The sequence below is a fragment of the Eumetopias jubatus genome, unplaced genomic scaffold (genome assembly GCF_037043125.1).
Source record: "Eumetopias jubatus isolate StellerSeaLion01/CBP00866 unplaced genomic scaffold, mEumJub1_p1.0 scaffold_6, whole genome shotgun sequence".
Taxonomy (NCBI): domain Eukaryota; kingdom Metazoa; phylum Chordata; class Mammalia; order Carnivora; family Otariidae; genus Eumetopias; species Eumetopias jubatus.
In genome coordinates, this window is record NW_028274812.1 from 31,766,777 (window position 1) to 31,785,442 (window position 18,666).

At 40.7% G+C, this 18,666-nt stretch overlaps 1 protein-coding gene and 1 pseudogene across 1 annotated transcript; both read left to right on the top strand.

Moving 5' to 3' along the window:
• Window positions 1-793: 793 nt before the first annotated feature.
• VNN3 (vascular non-inflammatory molecule 3) lies at window positions 794-15,362 on the top strand. Its single transcript, XM_028125376.2, is given in 8 exon segments — window positions 794-1,006; window positions 1,131-1,261; window positions 11,248-11,362; window positions 11,364-11,441; window positions 11,986-12,325; window positions 12,328-12,545; window positions 14,408-14,581; window positions 15,240-15,362. Coding segments are annotated over 8 exon segments (1,392 nt in total).
• LOC114225637 (thymosin beta-10 pseudogene) lies at window positions 7,987-8,230 on the top strand (annotated as a pseudogene).
• Window positions 15,363-18,666: the final 3,304 nt, after the last annotated feature.

An 18,666-nucleotide genomic window follows, 5' to 3' on the forward strand; every position in this document is an offset into this window, starting at 1 on the left:
TTTGGCCATTGTGGCAGGTAGGGAGATAAATTTAAAGCAGAATCTGGCTTAGCATAATAAATCAGAAGAGGAAGAGACGTTTAAAAGAAACTTTATGATGAATTAGATGTGGGAGCAAAGGGAGAAGAAAATGTCATTATTGACCATGTTATAATCTGTGTTTTACAACGTGACCAGTTAAAGTTCCTACATCTCAGACTATTTGACAGTCTTTCCAGGAGAAACCAGCAACTGTGCTTCCTGCTGAAATCCTCTTATAATGCAAAAGTTGAGGGCCACTGGTCACGAACCAGTGAACACAATCATAAGCACGTATATCTATTCTCCCTTGGCATCTTGTGAGCTCTGTTACAACTGGAGCTTGCCTTACAGTCTGTTCTGTGTCTGTTATAGCCACATACATACGTTCTCAACACATCGTTGGTATGGTGCTGCCTTCTAGAAGAGTTGAGTATTGGCTCTATTAATGGAAACACCGAACTACCAGGAAAACGTATTTTATTTAAAAAAAAAAAAGAGTCCAAGAGTTTTTTGGATTGGGGTGGACTCATCTGATCAGCTCATTAATTTCACTTTGAGAGTTGAATGAACTTCTGGACCAGTGTCAACAGCAACATTGCACACCTGAGTCAATCTAAATATGTACTTTCAGCTGTCCATTTCCTTGTTCAACATCCCTTCTTAATGTGTTGTGTAATGCATTTGTGGTAGCAAGCAGGGCTTTACCATAAAAGTTTCTCCGGTGATGCCAGATATGAGGATCTGAGTTTATCGAAGATTTCTAATTTTAGCTATGATTATGTTGTATTTTCCAAAATATGTGACAATATTTGCCCTCTTTGTCCCAAGTGTTGGTGCGCTGGACACTTTTATCGCTGTGGTCTATGAACATGCTGTTATATTACGTAATAGAACAGAAACACCTGTGCCAAAAGAAGAAGCTTTGCTCCTGATGAACAAGAACATAGATGTTTTGGAGAAAGCAGTTAAACTGGCTGCCAGGCAGGTATTGCCCCCCCCCCTTTTTTTAATGCTGGCTGGGTTATTGTAAAGGAAATTTGAAACTTGGAAAGAGTGTGGGTATTTGGAATATATAAAAAACTTTTTTTGCTGCCACTTGTTTTGAGCAGGGTGCACATATCAACGTTACCTCAGAAGATGGAATTTATGGCTGGGTCTTCACGAGAGAGACCATTGACCCCTATCTGGAAAATATCCCAGACCCTGACATGAACTGGATTCCATGTAGAGATCCCCAGAGGTAATGCCATTACCCTTTGAATTTTGAACATAAAATTGTGATACTCTAAAATACAAATAGCAAATCCATTAAGCTTGACTAGTATTCTTGCTGGCAATAGATCTATGGCTCTGGACTTACAAGCCTCATAATACAGACCATCTGCCATGACTTGAAATGATGATGCTTGGTTGGTTATTTTTTGTGGTCTTCTTTAATGAATGGCATGTGTATAGAGTTTTTATAATAAATGGGCTTAATTGGGTTTCAACAAAGTGAAAAAGTTGTAATACCTGGGGCCTCTGTTCCCAAATAAAGGAAGTTCAACCGTGAACACCTGCCTTCTTTGCACGAATGGTAAAAAGATAAATGAGCTTATGTTTCCAAAAGAGCTTTGACATCACTGTCATTTGGAATGTGATCAGTATGGGAATGGAAAGTGTGTGGGACTTGAAAAAGGAAGCATTGTTTCTGAGATCACAACATACCACTTCTTAGCTGAGTGATGTGTGGCAGGTAACCTGTACACTTGACATCTCTGTTTCTTTATCCATAAAACAGAGATAATAAAATCTACTGTTCTACTTCCTTTACAGAGTAGACAAGAGTGTCAAGGGAAGTAATACACATAGAATCTCAACACTGTTGTGTCTCTAATGTTAGCTGTCACTATTACTTTTTTTTTTTAACAAAAAGAACTGGATCTGAACTTCTTTGTTTTCTTGTCAGAGAAATGTTAGTAATTATCAATAGCTGCGGTTTAAGCATGATTTTCTTAGGGAAAATCTGTAAAAAACATAAAAAAGATATATGAAGTTATTCTAGGTGTATTTACTTTTTTAAATAGTTCATATGTAATTCCTTTAAAAGGCAAAATCTGCGCATTAAAAAGTAATTTAATTTGCTAATTTAAAACGTACATGCATCTGTTCAGAACTATATCTGTTGCACAAAAAAAGGATATCTTTAGTAATTTTGACATTTGAAATTGACTGGGCAGTCAAGTCCGATGCTGCAACATAGGAGCTCTACTATGTGAGAATTTTTTTTTAAAGATTTTATTTATTTATCTGAAAGAGAGAGATAATGAGAGAGAGCACATGAGAGGGGGGAGGGTCAGAGGGAGAAGCAGACTCCCTGCTGAGCAGGCAGCCCGATGCGGGACTCGATCCCAGGACTACAGGATCATGACCTGAGCCAGAGGCAGTCACTTAACCAACTGAGCCACCCAGGCACCCTATGTGAGTCAGTCTTGCCAAGGATTTTCACCTTTGAAATAATATTCTCTGAGTGTTGCATGGTCTGTGTTTACAGTAACCACACAACTATAATCCAATGTTTACTTGATTATGGGTTTTGTTTGTTTTTTTCTAGAGCAGGAAGGACTCATTATTTGCAATGATTCAAGAGGCTGATACTAAAATTCACTCTGTTTGCCTGGGCTGATAAAACTGATTTTCCTAGGGGAAAGATGTCCCAAAGCCTGATAATTAATCTCAGATGAATTATTTTAAGTTGGGAAGGTAGGTGACCAATGAAACTTTAACTTACTGGAGTCTTGCAGACATTTATTCAAATGGTAAGTTTTCAGCTCTGAGTTATAAAAGAAGAAATCCAATATTTAATATAATGGCAATATTGGTTAAAAAAAACGCCACCATTTCTTCCCTACTAATATTTATCTCTAAGGGGGATAATAGAGGGCCACATGGCCATCCCTATGTATTTAAATACTATCATTTAGAATATTGACACGTCTGAGCTTTACCCATGAGGAACTAACAGAAGATATTAAAATACTTAATTATTTATCAAAAAGAAAGAAACAAAGGAAGGAGGGAAGGAAGGATGGAAGGAAGGAAGGAAGGAAGGAAAAAGAAAAAGAAAAGATGTGATATTTTTATTGACGATCTTAATGAATAGCAATGTTAACAATATTGCCCTGTTTTTCCTGAGGGGGGAAGAAAAAAGAAATGGTTTGCAGCAATAGTCATAAATCTGTCCTTTCTGTTCAAAGATTAGCTCAACATCAACTGCAGAGGAGCTGAGAAATGATGGAGAGAACCCAATGGCTTTTTTTTTAATGTTATGTTAATCACCATACATTACATCATTAGTTTTTAATGTAGTGTTCCATGATTCATTGTTTGCATATAACACCCAGTGCTCCATCCAGCATGCGCCCTCCCCAATACCCACCACCAGGCCAACCCATCCCCCCACTCCCTCCCCTCTAGAACCCTCAGTTTGTTTCTCAGAGTCCATAGTCTCTCATGGCTCGTCTCCCCCTCTGATTTCTCCCCCTTCATTTTTCCCTTCCTGCTATCTTCTTCTTCTTCTTTTTTTTTAACATGTACTTTAATGTACTATTTGTTTCAGAGGTACAGATCTGTGATTCAACAGTCTTACACAATTCACAGCACTCACCATAGCACGTACCCTCCCCAATGTCTATCACCCAGCCACCCCATCCCTCCCACCCCCTCACCACTCCAACAACCCTCAGTTTGTTTCCTGAGATTAAGAATTCCTCATAACAGTGAGATCATATGATATATGTCTTTCTCTGACTTATTTCACTCAGCATAATACCCTCCAGTTCTATCCACGTCGTTGCAAATGGCAAGATTTCATTCCTTTTGATGGCCGCATAATATTCCGGGGTGTGTGTGTGTGTGTGTGTGTGTGTGTGTGTGTGTGTGTGTGTGTGTGTGTACCACATCTTCTTTATCCATTCATCTGCTGATGGACATCTTTTTTTTTTTTTAAAGATTTTATTTATTTATTTGAGAGAGAGAGAGAGAGAGCACATGAGGGGGGAGGGTCAGAGGGAGAAGCAGACTTCCTGCTGAGCAAGAAGCCCGATATGGGACTTGATCCTGGGACTCCAGGATCATGACCTGAGCCGAAGGCAGTTGCTTAAACAACTGAGCCACCCCGGCACCCTGCTGATGGACATCTTGGCTCTTTCCATAGTTTGGCTATTGTGGACATTGCTGCTATAAACATTGGGGTGCACGTAGCCCTTCGGATCACTACATTTGTATCTTTGGGGTAAATACACTGTAATGCTATTGCTGGGTCATAGGATAGCTCTATTTTCAACATCGTGAGGAAACTCCATACTGTTTTTCAGCTTGCAATCCCACCAACAGTGTAGGAGGGTTCCCCTTTCTCCACATCCCCGCCAACATCTGTCATTTCCTGACTTGTTAATTTCAGCCATTCTGACTGGTGTGAGATGGTATCTCATTGAGGTTTTGATTTGGATATCCCTGATGCCGAGCGATGTTGAGCACTTTTTCATGTGTCTATTGGCCATTTGGATGTCTTCTTTGGAAAAATGTCTGTTCATGTCCTCTACCCATTTCTTGATTGGATTATTTGTCCTTTGGGTGTTGAGTTTGATAAGTTCTTTATAGATTTGGGATACTAGCCCTTTATCTGATATGTCATTTGTAAATATCTTCCCCCATTCCGTGGGTTGTCTTTTGGTTTTGTTGACTGTTTCTTTTGCTGTGCAAAAGCTTTTTATCTTGATGAAGTCCCAATAGTTCATTTTTGCCCTTGCTTCCCTTGCCTTTGGCGATGTTTCTAGGAAGAAGTTGCTGTGGCTGAGGTCAAAGAGGTTGCTGCCTGTGTTCTCCTTTAGGATTTTGATGGACTCCTGTCTCACACTTAGGTTTTTCATCCATTTGGAGTCTATTTTTGTGTGTGGTGTAAGGAAATGGTCCAGTTTCATTCTTCTGCATGTGGCTGTCCAATTTTCCCAACACCATTTGTTGAAGAGACTGTCTTTTTGCCATTGGACATTCTTTCCTGCTTTGTCAAAAATAAGTTGACCATAGAGTTGAGGGTCCATTTCTGGGCTCTCAATTCTGTTCCATTGATCTATGTGTCTGTTTTTGTGCCAGTACCATACTGTCTTGATGATGACAGCTTTGTAATAGAGCTGGAAGTCCGGAAATGTGATGCCACCAGCTTTGCTTTTCTTTTTCAACATTCCTCTGGCTATTCAGGGTCTTTTTTGTTTCCATACAAATTTTAGTATTATTCTTTCCATTTCTTTGAAAAAAGTGGATAGTATTTTGATAGGGATTGCATTAAATGTGTAGATTGCTCTAGGTAGCATTGGCATCTTCACAATGTTTGTTCTTCCAATCCATGAGCATGGAACGTATTTCCATTTCTTTGCGTCTTCCTCAATTTCTTTCATGAGTATTTTATAGTTATCTGAGTACAGATTCTTTGCCTCTTTGGTTAGATTTATCCCTAGGTATCTTATGGTTTTGGGTGCAATTGTAAATGGGATCAACTCCTTAATTTCTCGTTCTTCTGTCTTGTTGTTGGTGTATAGGAATGCCACTGATTTCTGTGCATTGATTTTATATCCTGCCACTTGACTGAATTCCTGTATGAGTTCTAGCAATTTTGGGCTGGAGTCTTTAGGGTTTTCCACATACAGTATCATATCATCTACAAAGAGTGAGAGTTTGACTTCTTCATTGCTGATTCGGAAGACTTTGATTTCTTTTTGTTGTCTGATTGCTGTGGCTAGGACTTCTAATACTATGTTGAATAGCAGTGGTGATAGTGGACATCCCTGCCGCGTTCCTGACCTTAGGGGGAAAGCTCTCAGTTTTTCCCCATTGAGAATGATATTCGCTGTGGATTTTTCATAGATGGCTCTTATGATATTGAGGTATGTAACCTCTAACCCTATACTCTGAAGAGTTTTGATCAAGGAAAGATGCTGTACTCTGTCAAATGCTTTTTTTCTGCATTTGATCCTCTATTGAGAGGATCATATGGTTCTTCTTTCTTTTCTTAATGTATTGTATCACATTGATTGATTTGCGGATATTGAACCAACCTTGCAGCCCAGGGATAAATCCCACTTGGTCATGGTAAATAATCCTTTTAATGTACTGTTGGATCCTATTGGCTAGTATTTTGGTGAGAATTTTTGCATCCATGTTCATCAAGGATATTGGTCTGTAATTCTCCTTTTTGATGGGGTCTTTGTCTGGTTTTGGGATCAAGGTAATGGTGGCCTCTTAAAATGAGTTTGGAAGTTTTCCTTCCATTTCTATTTTTTGGAACAGTTTCAGAAGAATAGGTGTTAATTCTTCTTTAAATGTTTGGTGGAATTCCCCTGGGAAGCCATCTGGCCCTGGGTTTTTCTTTGTTGGGAGATTTTTGATTACTGCTTCAATTTCCTTAGTGGTTATAGGTCTGTTCAGGTTTTCTGTTTCTTCTTGGTTCAGTTTTGGTAGTTTATACACCTCTAGGAATGCATCCATTTCTTCCAGATTATCTAATTTGCTGGCATATACTTGCTCATAATATGTCCTTATAATTGTATTTCTTTGGTGTTGGTTGTGATCTCTCCTCTTTCATTCATGATTTTATTTATTTCGGTCATTTCTCTTTTCTTTTTGATAAGTCTGGCCAGGGGTTTATCAATCTTATTAATTCTTTCAAAGAACCAGCTCCTACTTTCATTGACCCGTTCTACTGTTCTTTTGGTTTCTATTTCATTGATTTCTGCTCTGATCTTTATTATTTCTCTTCTCTGGCTGGGTTTAGGCTTTATTTGCTGTTCTTTTTCCAGCTCCTTTAGGTGTAGGGTTAGGTTGTGTATTTGAGACCTTCCTTGTTTCTTGAGAAAGGCTTGTATTGTTATATACTTTCCTCTCAGGACTGCCTTTGCTGCATCCCAAAGATTTTGAACAGTTGTGTTTTCATTTTCATTCGTTTCCATGAATTTTTTTAAATTCTTCTCTAATTTCCTGGTTGACCCATTCATTCTTTAGTAGGATGCTCTTTAGCCTCCATGTATTTGAGTTCTTTCTGACTTTCCTCTTGTGACTGAGTTCTAGTTTCAAAGCATTGTGGTCTGAATGATCCCAATCTTTTGGTACCAGTTGAGACCTGATTTGTGACCTAGGATGTGATCTATTCTGGAGAATGTTCTATGGGCACTAGAGAAGAATATGTATTCCCTTGCTTTGGGATGGAATGTTCTGAACATGTCTGTGAAGTCCATTTGCTCCAGTGTGTCATTTAAAGTCTTTATTTCCTTGTTGATCTTTTGCTTAGATGATCTGTCCATTTCAGTGAGGGGTTGTTAAAGTCCCCCACTATTATTGTATTGTTGTCAATGTGTTTCTTTGCTTTTGTTATTAATTGCCTTATATAATTGGCTGCTCTCATGTTAGGGGCATAGATATTTACAATTATTAGATCTTCTTGTTGGAGAGACCCTTTTCAGTAGGATATAGTGTCCTTCCTCATCTCTTATTACAGTCTTTGGTTTAAAATCTAATTTGTCTGGTATAAGGATTGCCACCCCAGCTTTCTTTTGGTGTCCATTAGCATGGTAAATGGTTTTCCACCCCCTCACTTTCAATCTGGGGGTGTCTTTGGGTCTAAAATGAGTCTCTTGCAGACAGCATATCGATGAGTCTTGATTTTTATCCAATCTGATACACTGTGTCTTTTGATTGGGGCATTTAGCCCATTTACATTCAGGGTATCTATTGAAAGATATGAATTTAGTGCCATTGTATTGCCTGTAAGATGACTGTTACTGTATATTGTCTGTGTTCCTTTTTGGTCTATGTTACTTTTAGGCGTATTTTGGTCTGTTAGAAGAAAGTGCCTCCAGTCTCCTGCTGCAGCAACGCGAGTGGGAGCACCAGACGCCGGGCTCAGAGCGGAACTCCACGGATTGCTTTAAGAAAATGGCAGACAAGCCGGACATGGGGGAAATGGCCAGCTTTGATAAGGCCAAGCTTAAGAAAACAGAGACGCAGGAGAAGAACACCCTGCCGACCAAAGAGACCATTGAGCAGGTGAAGCGGAGTGAAATTTCCTAAGAACCTAGAGGATTCCCCACCCCCGTCATCTTTGAGACACCCCAGTCATGATGTGGAGGAAGAAGAGCCATCTGCAAGATGGACACGAGCGACAAGCTGCACTGTGAACCCGGGCACTTCGTGCCGACGCCACTGGCCTGCAGGTCTCTGAAGGGACCCCCCCCCCAATCGGACTGCCAAATTCTCCGGTTTGCCCTGGGATATTATAGCAAATTATTTGTATGTCTAATGAAAATGAAAATAAAACACACCTCGTGGCAAAAAAAAAAAAAGAAGAAGAAAGTGCCTCCCATAATTTTAAAGAAAAAAAATATATATGTACAAAAATAAGGGTTAATACGATGAAGGGATGCAATATGACTGTAAATATGAAAATTATAAAAGATTTTATAAAAGGAATTGCTAAGATAAGAAGTTGGTTGAAAAAAGAAAGAAGAGGATTTAAAAAAACGTGGAGGGAGAGAATGTGATCAGGTAGGAGACTAGAACAAAGCCATACACTAGAGATTTAGGGTGTATTTTGATCTGTTAGAAGAAACTGTATCTCAAAATTTTAAAGAGAGAACAAAAATAAGGTTTGCTCTCAGGAGCTTTTGTTCCCTGCAAGCTTTCCGTACAGAATTTGAGGACGAGAGTGAAAATGGTGGCCTCCCAATCTCCGCCCAGAGGAGCCGAGAACTCGGGGCCCCGCTCCTCAATGTGCCCCCAGAGAAAAGCAGTCACTCCCGTGTCCCTGGTCTCCAGCCGCACTCCGTGCTCACCCGGCCGGTGACCAAGCATTGCTATCTCTGGCACCCGACCTCGTGTGGAGTCTCCAAACCCAGCAGATCCCTGCGGTGCGCTCCCGCGCCGCTCCTCCCGGGGGGAGGAAGGGGAGTCTCCCCCGCTCTGCCGCTTGTCGGGTCCTTGCTGGAGGAGCAGTGGCTCAACTGTGCCGCGGATCACAGTTTATGGCAACCCCAAGCTGAGAGCTGGCGCCTCGGTTCCGTCTCTGCAGCCGGCTTCTCCGCTCTGATACCTGGGAGCTCTGCCGCACTCAGGCTCCCCCGGTCTTTCTGTGACCCCGAGGGTCCTGAGACCACACTGTCCCGTGAGGGTTCCACCCCCCGCTTAGCCACTGGAGCGACGTCCCTCAGCGGAGCCGACTTCTAAAAGTTCCGATTTTGTGCTCCGCGGCTCTATCACTTGCCAGAAGCGGCCAGGGGAGGCCCCCTCCCCCACCATCTACCTTCCTGAATATCACCTCGGATTCACTTCTCCGCACGCCCTACCTTCCAGAAAGTGGTCGCTTCTCTGTTCAGAGAGTTGTTGCTACTCTCCTCTTCGATCTCCTGTTGAGTTCGTAGGTGTTCAGAATGGTTTGATTCTATTCAGCTGAATTCCTGAGACCAGACGAAATCCAGGTCTCCTACTCCTCCGCCGTCTTTCTCCTCCTCTCTGAGCCCAATGGCTTCTAAAAGCAGTAAATCCATCAGTTTCCTGGGTTGTCCTCTTGTAGTTACAAAATCCATATTCGTCATTATTTTTTTATTGAGTACCTACTTGGTTCCAGGAACTGTACCCAGTACACTATACATATTATCTCATTCAATTTATGTGGCAAGTATAACTATTTCCATTTTAAGTATCAGGGAAAGAAGGAGGCTTAAGGTCTCATATTGGTAATTATCATGGCAGGAATTCAAACATGGACAGTTAATTTCCATTTGAACCCTGTAACTGAATAGACTCTGAGTGCCTGGATGTGCCATATTATATTTGAAATTACCAGTGACCAGTCAATCCACTCCTTTGACAGAATGTTCTGGTTGCTAAAATTTTTATCTTTTCTGCATATCTGTCTCTATAACTTTAGTCTTTGTGCTGACTTTATTATATGTTTGTGCATATGGCTCACCTTCAGATTAGAGCCTTTTCAGATATTTGAAACCACTTATCATTCCACCTGTTTCATCACCTCAATCCCTTCTTATTTCTTGGATAATGCCCCCAATGTAGATGGATTTGGCACTACTTTGAGAAGCAATTTCATAGTATGTATTTATCTTGGGGTTTCTCATGAGCACCCTCTAAGGCAGGAAGGAAGCTATTATGTTGTACTGACAGATGAGGAAACTGAGCCAGCATAGTGAAGCCCTTTTCTCCCTCTCTTTTACCTCCCTCCCTCCCTCCCACCCTCCCTCCGTTCCTTCCTTCCTGAAATATTTCAAGTACATAATGTTGCATTTGTCCTCTATAGAAGATGATTGACATAGAACCAACTATTTATTGCTTCCTATTAAGACTATGGCTTGAATTAAAGAAAGGTCCTCCTCATTAGAAGAGTGTGTTGGGTGCCTGGGTGGCTCAGTCAGTTGAGCATCTGACTCTTGGTTTCCACTCAGGTCATCATCTTGGGGTTGTGGGATTGAGCCCTGAGTTGGGCTCTGTGCTCAGCGGGGAGTCTGCTTGAGATTCTCTCTCTCTCTCTCCCTCTGCCCCTCCCCCTGCTCTCTCTCTCTCTCTCTCAAATAAATAAATAAAATCTTAAAAAAAGAGCATGTTATAGTTCAAGTCCTTCATTTAACTGCCTGAAAGCACTTTATGAGAGAAAGCTTTGCTTCTCTTCTTTCTCCTCTTCCTCCACCTTCTTTTCTGTGCTTCAGTCTCACACTGCAGTTGAGAGTCTGGCACATTAAAATAGATTAGCTTTCAGGGGAGGTGGGGGGCTGGGCAAATTGGGTGAAGGAGAGTGGGAGGTACAGCCTTCCAGTTATGGAATGAATAAGTCATGGAATAAAAGGCACAACATAAGGAATATAGTCAATGGTATTGTGATAGAGTTGTATGGTGACAGATGTAACTGCCCTTGTGGTGAGCACGGCATAATGTATAGAGTCCAATCATTATATTATTTTTTTACACCTAAAACCGCTGTAATATTGTGTGTCAATTATACTTCAATAAAAAATAAACAAAAGATTAGTTTTCATAAAGATGAAGATTATATTGCTTGTGAAATTTTAGGTCTTCTCTGATTTGATTCTTAACCTAGAGCTTGTGTTCTAACTAACAGGCAAAGTATCATTTTGGAAGATTAGGAATCACTTAAATATAGTGAGTTTAAGGCAATATCTATTAAATTAGGTTTGGCTACACCCTGGTGCAAGTAAAGCCCAGCTGCCTGGCCAAGGACAACTCTATCTATATTGTGGCAAATATTGGGGACAAGAAGTCGTATAGTGCCAGCGACCCTCAGTGTCCCCCCCAGTGGTTGTTACCAGTACAACACTGATGTGGTGTTCGGTTCTCAGGGAAAACTGGTGGCACGCTACCATAAGGTGAGAATTTCTTTTGTTTTTCTGTGGTATGGGTGTAGACTCATCTGTTGAATGTGGGTGAGACAATCATAATGAATGCATTTCTTAATTATGTTTTCGTTGAACAGGGGCTTTCATTTACTTTGGTCTCATATAAGGGTTCTGAGTTTAAATTAATCATAGAATAGAATATGGCAGAATATTGAAACAATGGGATAATAGTCTCACAAGGATTTTAATAGTTTCTGAGAAAGAAGGTGACATACTGTTTCATCCATGATTTAATACCAGGGTTAGTTTTCTGGCTCAATTCGTTAACATTTTATATGAAGCTTTAGTCAGTCATTCATTCCATTAGGACTTTTCTTTTTTAATTCAAGTAAGCTCTATGCCCAACATGGGGCTTGACCTCATGATGCAGAGATTAAGAGCCTCATGCTCTACCAACTGAGCCAGCTAGGTACCCCCATTAGGACAGTTTTGAATTTTCTAGTTGTTGGTAAGTTGGCTTAAAAGGGGGTTTATGTAAAAAAGAGAAGCCGCCCAAGTCAGTTGATAATTTCAGATAATTATGGAGGACATGGAGTCAGATTGGAACTATGTCAGTGTAACAAGCTATCTCCTTGATTATCCTGAAAGTGCTTATGCTTTGATAAAGTTATATCTAGTTTCTCATGGGAATGATTCCATTGGTTTGAGACCATGCAAAATTTGGAACCAATATTTGTGCGACTTTGTGTCCACTTCTGTAGGGAGTGGAATCTACATACCGGAAGCTGTCCAAGGGTATCACTATGACATGGAAACAGAGAGGGGCCAGCTGATGCTCTCAGAATTGAAGTCCTGGCCCTGTAGTGAACCCAGCTACTCTGCAGCTGTTGATTGGAGTGCTTATGCCAGGAGCATCAAGCCGTCTTGTCTGAGCAGTCAAATTTTCCAGGAATGATTTATTTTGATGGGCTCACCTTCATTGGGCTTAAGAGAAACACGGGAAATTACACAGTTTGCCAGAAAGACCTGTGTTGTCACTTAACTTACTAGATGTCTGAGAAGCCAACAGATGAGATGTATGCACTAGGTGCTTTTGATGGACTGCACACAGTAGAAGGTCAATATTACTTACAGGTAAAAATTGCTTCCGTGTGTTAGAATGGATTTTTTTATTAGTTTTTTTTTTTTAATTTTACTAGACCATCACTGCATTTCTTTAAAAATTGTGCTGGATTCAATTAATTGGTATAATGCTAACATTGATTACTGAAATTTTACCCCACGGAATGCTTTATTTGTTTTAGTTTTAGCAAGAACAGAATTAGTTCTCTTAGCAGCAAAGTAAAACATAAAGCAGATTGATTCGTTCTTGGCCAGTCAGATTCAAGTTTAAAAAGCTGCAACTTCCTTGCATTCTCGTTTTGTGTCAGGTGGCTTTAGAGCTGTGTGTTCCAAACTGCCATCAACTGGCATCCAGAATAAGAATATCATTTTCCACCATGATGCAGTGCAGTAAAGATGTGTGACTGAATTAAAATAGATTTGCTTTAAACAAATATTTTATTAATCGATTCAAGTTAGAATTAGAAATGTTACAGGATTTTTTTCCATCGGTGCCCGGTGTTCTTGGTCATGTTGCTTTGAAGATTGAAGAAGAGGTAGACCAGACAGAGTGATGGGCAGCAAAGCAAGGTTTATTGAGTGATAGCAAACTGATAGTACAAAACTCCAGAGGAATGAAGGGACCTGAAAAGGTTGCCCCTAGTGTTTCTAAGTCTAGGGGTTTTTATAGGATTGCTGGTGAGCTGTTTTAGTCTGATTAATCCTCCCTGCACCTGTCATCCAATCAGGTTTTTGTCACATGAGAAAGGATGGAGGCCTCCTTCCAGTGTAAAATCCTCTTATATGTGGTTTCCTCTTAGGGTGGGGCCCTTCTCCCTGCCTGCCTGCCTTCCAACTATCCTTCATCAGAAATAACTCTAGGGGCGCCTGGGTGGCTCAGTCGGTTAAGCGTCCGCTCAGGTCATGATCCCAGGGTCCTGGGATGGAGCCCCGCATCGGGCTCCCTGCTCAGTGGAGAGTCTGCCTCTCCCTCTGCCTGCCGCTCCCCCTGCTTTGTGCTCTTTCTCTCTCTGACAAATAAATAAATAGTCTTTAAAAAGTAATAAAATAAAAAAAAGAAATAGTTCTAATTATGAGCAATGGTACTCTGACTTTTAAAACCTAGTTTATTGCTTTTCACTTTATTAAAAAAAAAAGACTTAATCTTGACCCATTGAATTGATTTTAGGATTCACTAATGAACTGTAGTTTGAAAAGACTCTGCTTCAGTGGTGTAGGGAACAAAGGCAGGCCACCCCAAGATGAGCCACTTTGGCATGAAGATTATTGTGAGATGAAAAGCAGTCAAAAGCTGGCAGATTCAGAAAAAGCTCCTTACTTCCCCCACAACTGCCTAAAAAGAATTGAGATAGAGAGGATCTGCTCCAGGAGGAGATCTATCACAATAGATAACTATGTCATGACATGAAGTAGGAGTGGCAGACAGGGAGGAACCCCTCACAAGGCCTATTTGAACAAAGTTGTCTATGTCCTTTTGTTTCCGAGTGGCTCAGCAAACATTTGTTTACCAAATGTTTGTTCTTTTCCATCTTCCTGTGAATTGCATTCTTTCTCTTTCAAGTCTCAGACCCCTAAACCTTTTTCCTTACTTCAGAATGACATATGTACCTCATTTGACCTGACTGCCTTTGGAATTGCCATGTCTGTGTGGATTCCCCATAAGCACAAAATTAAATTTGACTTTCTCCTGTTAATCTGTCTCATGTCAACTCAGTTCTTAGTCTGGATAGAAGGACCATGAAGGGGACGGGAAATTCTTTCTCCCTGACAGGTGCAACCTAACAAATTTTCCTCTATTCTTTGAGATTGTGTCTCTTGTGGAGAAGATATTTCCAAGATTTCTGACCACATCTGTCTCTCCTTTGCCTCCATAGATATGCACATTACTGAAGTGTCAAACCACTGACCTGAGAACTTGTGGGGAGCTGGTGGGTTCAGCTTTTACCAAGTTTGAAGAATTCTCCCTTAGTGGCACATTTGCAACACGTTATGTTTTCCCACAGATCATTCTCAGTGGAAGTCAACTTGCTCCTGAGAGACATTATGAAGTAGGAGGAATTCAGGACGATAAATTTCTTTGAGCAGATGGGGTAGACTGGCATCATGAAAATCTTTGAAATTATGACACAGAATTGCAATGCTGTGGCTCACATTATATGGCAAAACTTTAAAGACAAGGGGAACCTATAACACGGAAGGGAGTTGTGATTTTAGATGTCTTTAGGCTGTGATAGGAAATCTGGGGTTCATTTTTCTACATAAATGTGATGTTGTGATCCAAGGCAACAGGAGGGTTATGGAGAATTAAAAAAAGAAACATTGATTGTGAATGATGGCAACTAATATTCTCTTTATTTGCATGGTGTAGAAGGCCCAAGTTAAATACATTAAATAATGCACCTACAGCTTGTTTCATGGGTATGTTATTTTAAGAAGTTGTTATAACAAGAGCAATAATGATATTATTATTATGAGTTAAAAGATTTTTTTTTATACATCATCTTTTTTAACCGCCTCTGCCATAGTTTACTTTTGCCCTTTCACCTAAATCTCTCTCCTATTCGAACTTTAGATCTGACACATGAGTCTTCTGACACCAAATCCTGTGTGTCTGTTACTATTTTAGAGTAAGGTTGTCAGAGAAGGGCCTCTGGGCTGGAAACCAAAGCTCTGCATTGGAGTTAAGCCTTTGCTCTCTTTGATCAGATTTCAAGAGATGGACGTCTGAGGAGCGGGGGCGGAGCCTCTCTGCCTGTCTTAGTTATGGCCCTGTACAGAAGAGTGTTTGAGAAGGACCCTCCATGCTTAGCGCAAGGACCTGGAAGATGACCATGATCTCCTCCCATGGGCACACTTTCAGGATTGCCCTGGCAAAGAAAGGGAGAAAAAAAAAAAAATTCTTCATGTCTGTTTAAAAGAGATGTCACAAACTGGCCAAAACAACAAACTTAAAATTTAAAAAGCGGGGGGATATTAGAGGGGGAGATGAACCATGAGAGACTATGGACTCTGAGAAACAAACTGAGGGTTTTAGAGGGGAGGGGGGTAGGGGGATGGGTTAGCCTGGTGATGGGTATTAAGGAGGGCACGTATTGAATGGAGCACTGGGTGTTATACGCAAACAACGAATCATGGAACACTACATCAAAAACTAATGATGTATTGTATGGTGACTAACATAACATAATAAAAAAAAAAGCAGTGGATGTGTCTTGCGTGTTTTACATTTTACATATTTGATTTAGCATAGACTCATTTGTGGGAGCTGCCTTTATCCTCCATGTAGGTGCGATGTAAGTATGTGTAAGCATGGGTGTGTATAGCCGAACATGTATTTAAATGGAGGGGGGGCCTTAGAAAACTCCTTTTGTGTTAACTACTCTAATGTACGCAAATGTTTTTCTGTCACTTATAAATACACAGGGTGAACACTGAATATGCAGAGGGTAGTTGATCCTAGGATTAAGATACAGGAGGTTAAAAAACAAGGTCATCTTGTAAAGTAATTATGAATAACTTTTTTAAAAATTAGGAATAACTTTTTAACTAATTAAAATTGTTACATTATCTCTTTATTCTACTCTTAAGTTGTTTGTATGGAAATTAGATACTTAGAATGGAAATAAAAAAGAAAAAAATTATCTCCTTCGGACCATACCCTGTTCCCTTCTGAAATTATTCTATTGTAAAAGTAAGCCCTCTGGATACTCAGATTCGTGGCAGTCTGTGCGGAACAGAGAGCTTCCTTAGATAGGGCCATCCTGTCACCTTTCCCCTAGTCACCGTTGGTCCCTCAGCCCTGGGGCCCCGAGCTCTTTTTCTCTCCATTGGTCACTGATTAACTCTGGGAAGAGATACACTGGAGAGCAGGGGAGCTCTCGGGTTCACGGGGGAGCGGCTGAGGATCGCTCTGAGTTAGAGACACCTTTTTCTCACCAAGGATATGACAATCGCTCTCCTAGACTTTTCCCAGATGCCTATTTCCATTGGGTTTTAATTCAACACAGTTCCGGGAGGCTAGAGATATTCTGGGCAGCAGATAATGACCTTATCTCAGCTCCCATCAGGTCTGGATTCTCTCTCCAAGGGCTCTGATACTCAATCCTAATGGCCTTGTGCTGGTTCTTTGTAGGCTTCTTTCCTGTCTCTCCTAGATAGTTGTCTCAGGGCTGCATCAGTACCTGGTGGCCCCAGCCTCCTTACCACCCCACATCACCCCATGCGTCTTACCTAAGAGACTTCTGCTCCCTCTCTCTAGCCCCTGGAACTGCAGAATCACCTGACCCAGTGGTTTCTCAGCTCCTAATCACCATGACTAAACAACCAAGCTGCCTCTGTGGCAGTTGTTTTGATCCTTATCTTTTAACACTGCAAGCTTTTTTTTATTTCTTTGACCTATCTTATCTGATCTTATCTCCTGCCCCTCTTACCCACCCCTCTCATTTTATTTACCATGACTTATAAATGAGGAGCTCTGACCGACAGCAATCCTCAGGGCAGTGTCTTCCTACGTTCTTTCTTTGGAGAGAGAAGTCATTCTGGCTTCAACTAGTATTTCTCAGGCAGCAGGTGAGCAAAAACAATTTTTTTCTTTTTATGGGAGCCAGTTCAAGCCACAGAATAATGATTAGATTAAAAAAATAAAAGTTTTATTAAGTCCTATGGCATATATATATATATACACACACACATACATATATTCTTATTCTTACACTGTAAATGACTGTATTAATCGGATTAATGTCCATAAGGAAGTCAAAAGTGTTCTAGTCATTAAATATTACTAAGTAACAAGAATTCAACTGAGTAAATTTAAAACATCATATTGGCTTCATTTGATGATTCTTGAATCTGGCAGCATTTCAACTATTAAAAAAGTCCCACTGAGTTTTAGAAAAGGGAAGGTTTTTGAAGGCAGAGAGGGAGTGAAAAAAGAAATTATTTATCAAACAATGCATTATTTTAGGCAAGGTGGCTCTCCCAAGGGGAGTTTAAGGATTAATTCCTAGTGCAGGCCCGGGGGGAAATTCTATGTTAGCTAATTAAAGTTCACATTTCGGGGAGAAGCTGAAGCTGCAATGAGGTTAGGTATTAAGTCTTGGTGGGGTTTAGAGTAAGTGACTCCATTTTGGGCCTATTGTCTTTTTAACAATATTAATATCTAGGCATATATATATATATATAGTAGGAACACAGAGGCAGATTTCTCATCTTTTATCATACAGAACACACTATAACGCTGACTCAGGAACCACAGGTGAAGGGCTCAGTCCCCCAAACTGCCCTCTCCCACCTTCAGATGCCAATTTTAAGCCCAGGTTCTCACCTGTGCTCCTGATTGCCTGGCTATGGAAAGGAGCATCCAAGGACCCCCTCCTTCAGTTTGGTTAATTTGCTATAGGGACTCACAGACCTCAGAAACATTTTTTTAAATTTTATTTTCAGATTTTATTTATTTGAGAGAGAGTGAGCTAGAGAGAGAGCATGAACAGGGGGAGGAGCAGAGCGGGGGAGAGAACCACTGAGCAAGGAGCCTGATTCGGGGCTTAATCCCTGGACTTTGGGATCATGACCTGAGGCAAAGGCAGACGCTTAACCAACTGAGCCACCCAGGTGCCCCAGAAACATTTTACTTACTGGAATACCAGTGTTAAAAAACAAAAATCGACTGGGTAAATTTGAAGATCTGATTGGCTTTATTAAATGATTCATGAATCTGGCAAGCAGAGGGGCGCTCCCCTGAACTCAAAAAGTTTTTAAAGGCAGAGAAACGCACTAAAAAAAAAAAAAAGGAAGAAGAAGAAAGGAATTTATTAGCAAGGAATGCATTGTCTAGGCAAGGTTGCCCTCTTTAGGGGAGGAGGAGGGGCCTATCAGCAAATGTTCTAGAACTGACCAGAAAATTCAATGTTGACTGGTGAAAGGTTATATCAGCTGGGGGTATTGCAACTGCAGTTAGGTTAGATATTAAGTCTTGGCTTACTGACTTGGGGCCTTAATCTAAGTGATGCCATCTTGGTCCTGTGGTTTTCTTTCCAACAATCCCCTCCTTTTGATCAGACTTTCAGCTTAACTGAGAGATGTGATCAAAATTTAAGGCATGAATGCCACTCTCAGCTACTGCTCTGATGTC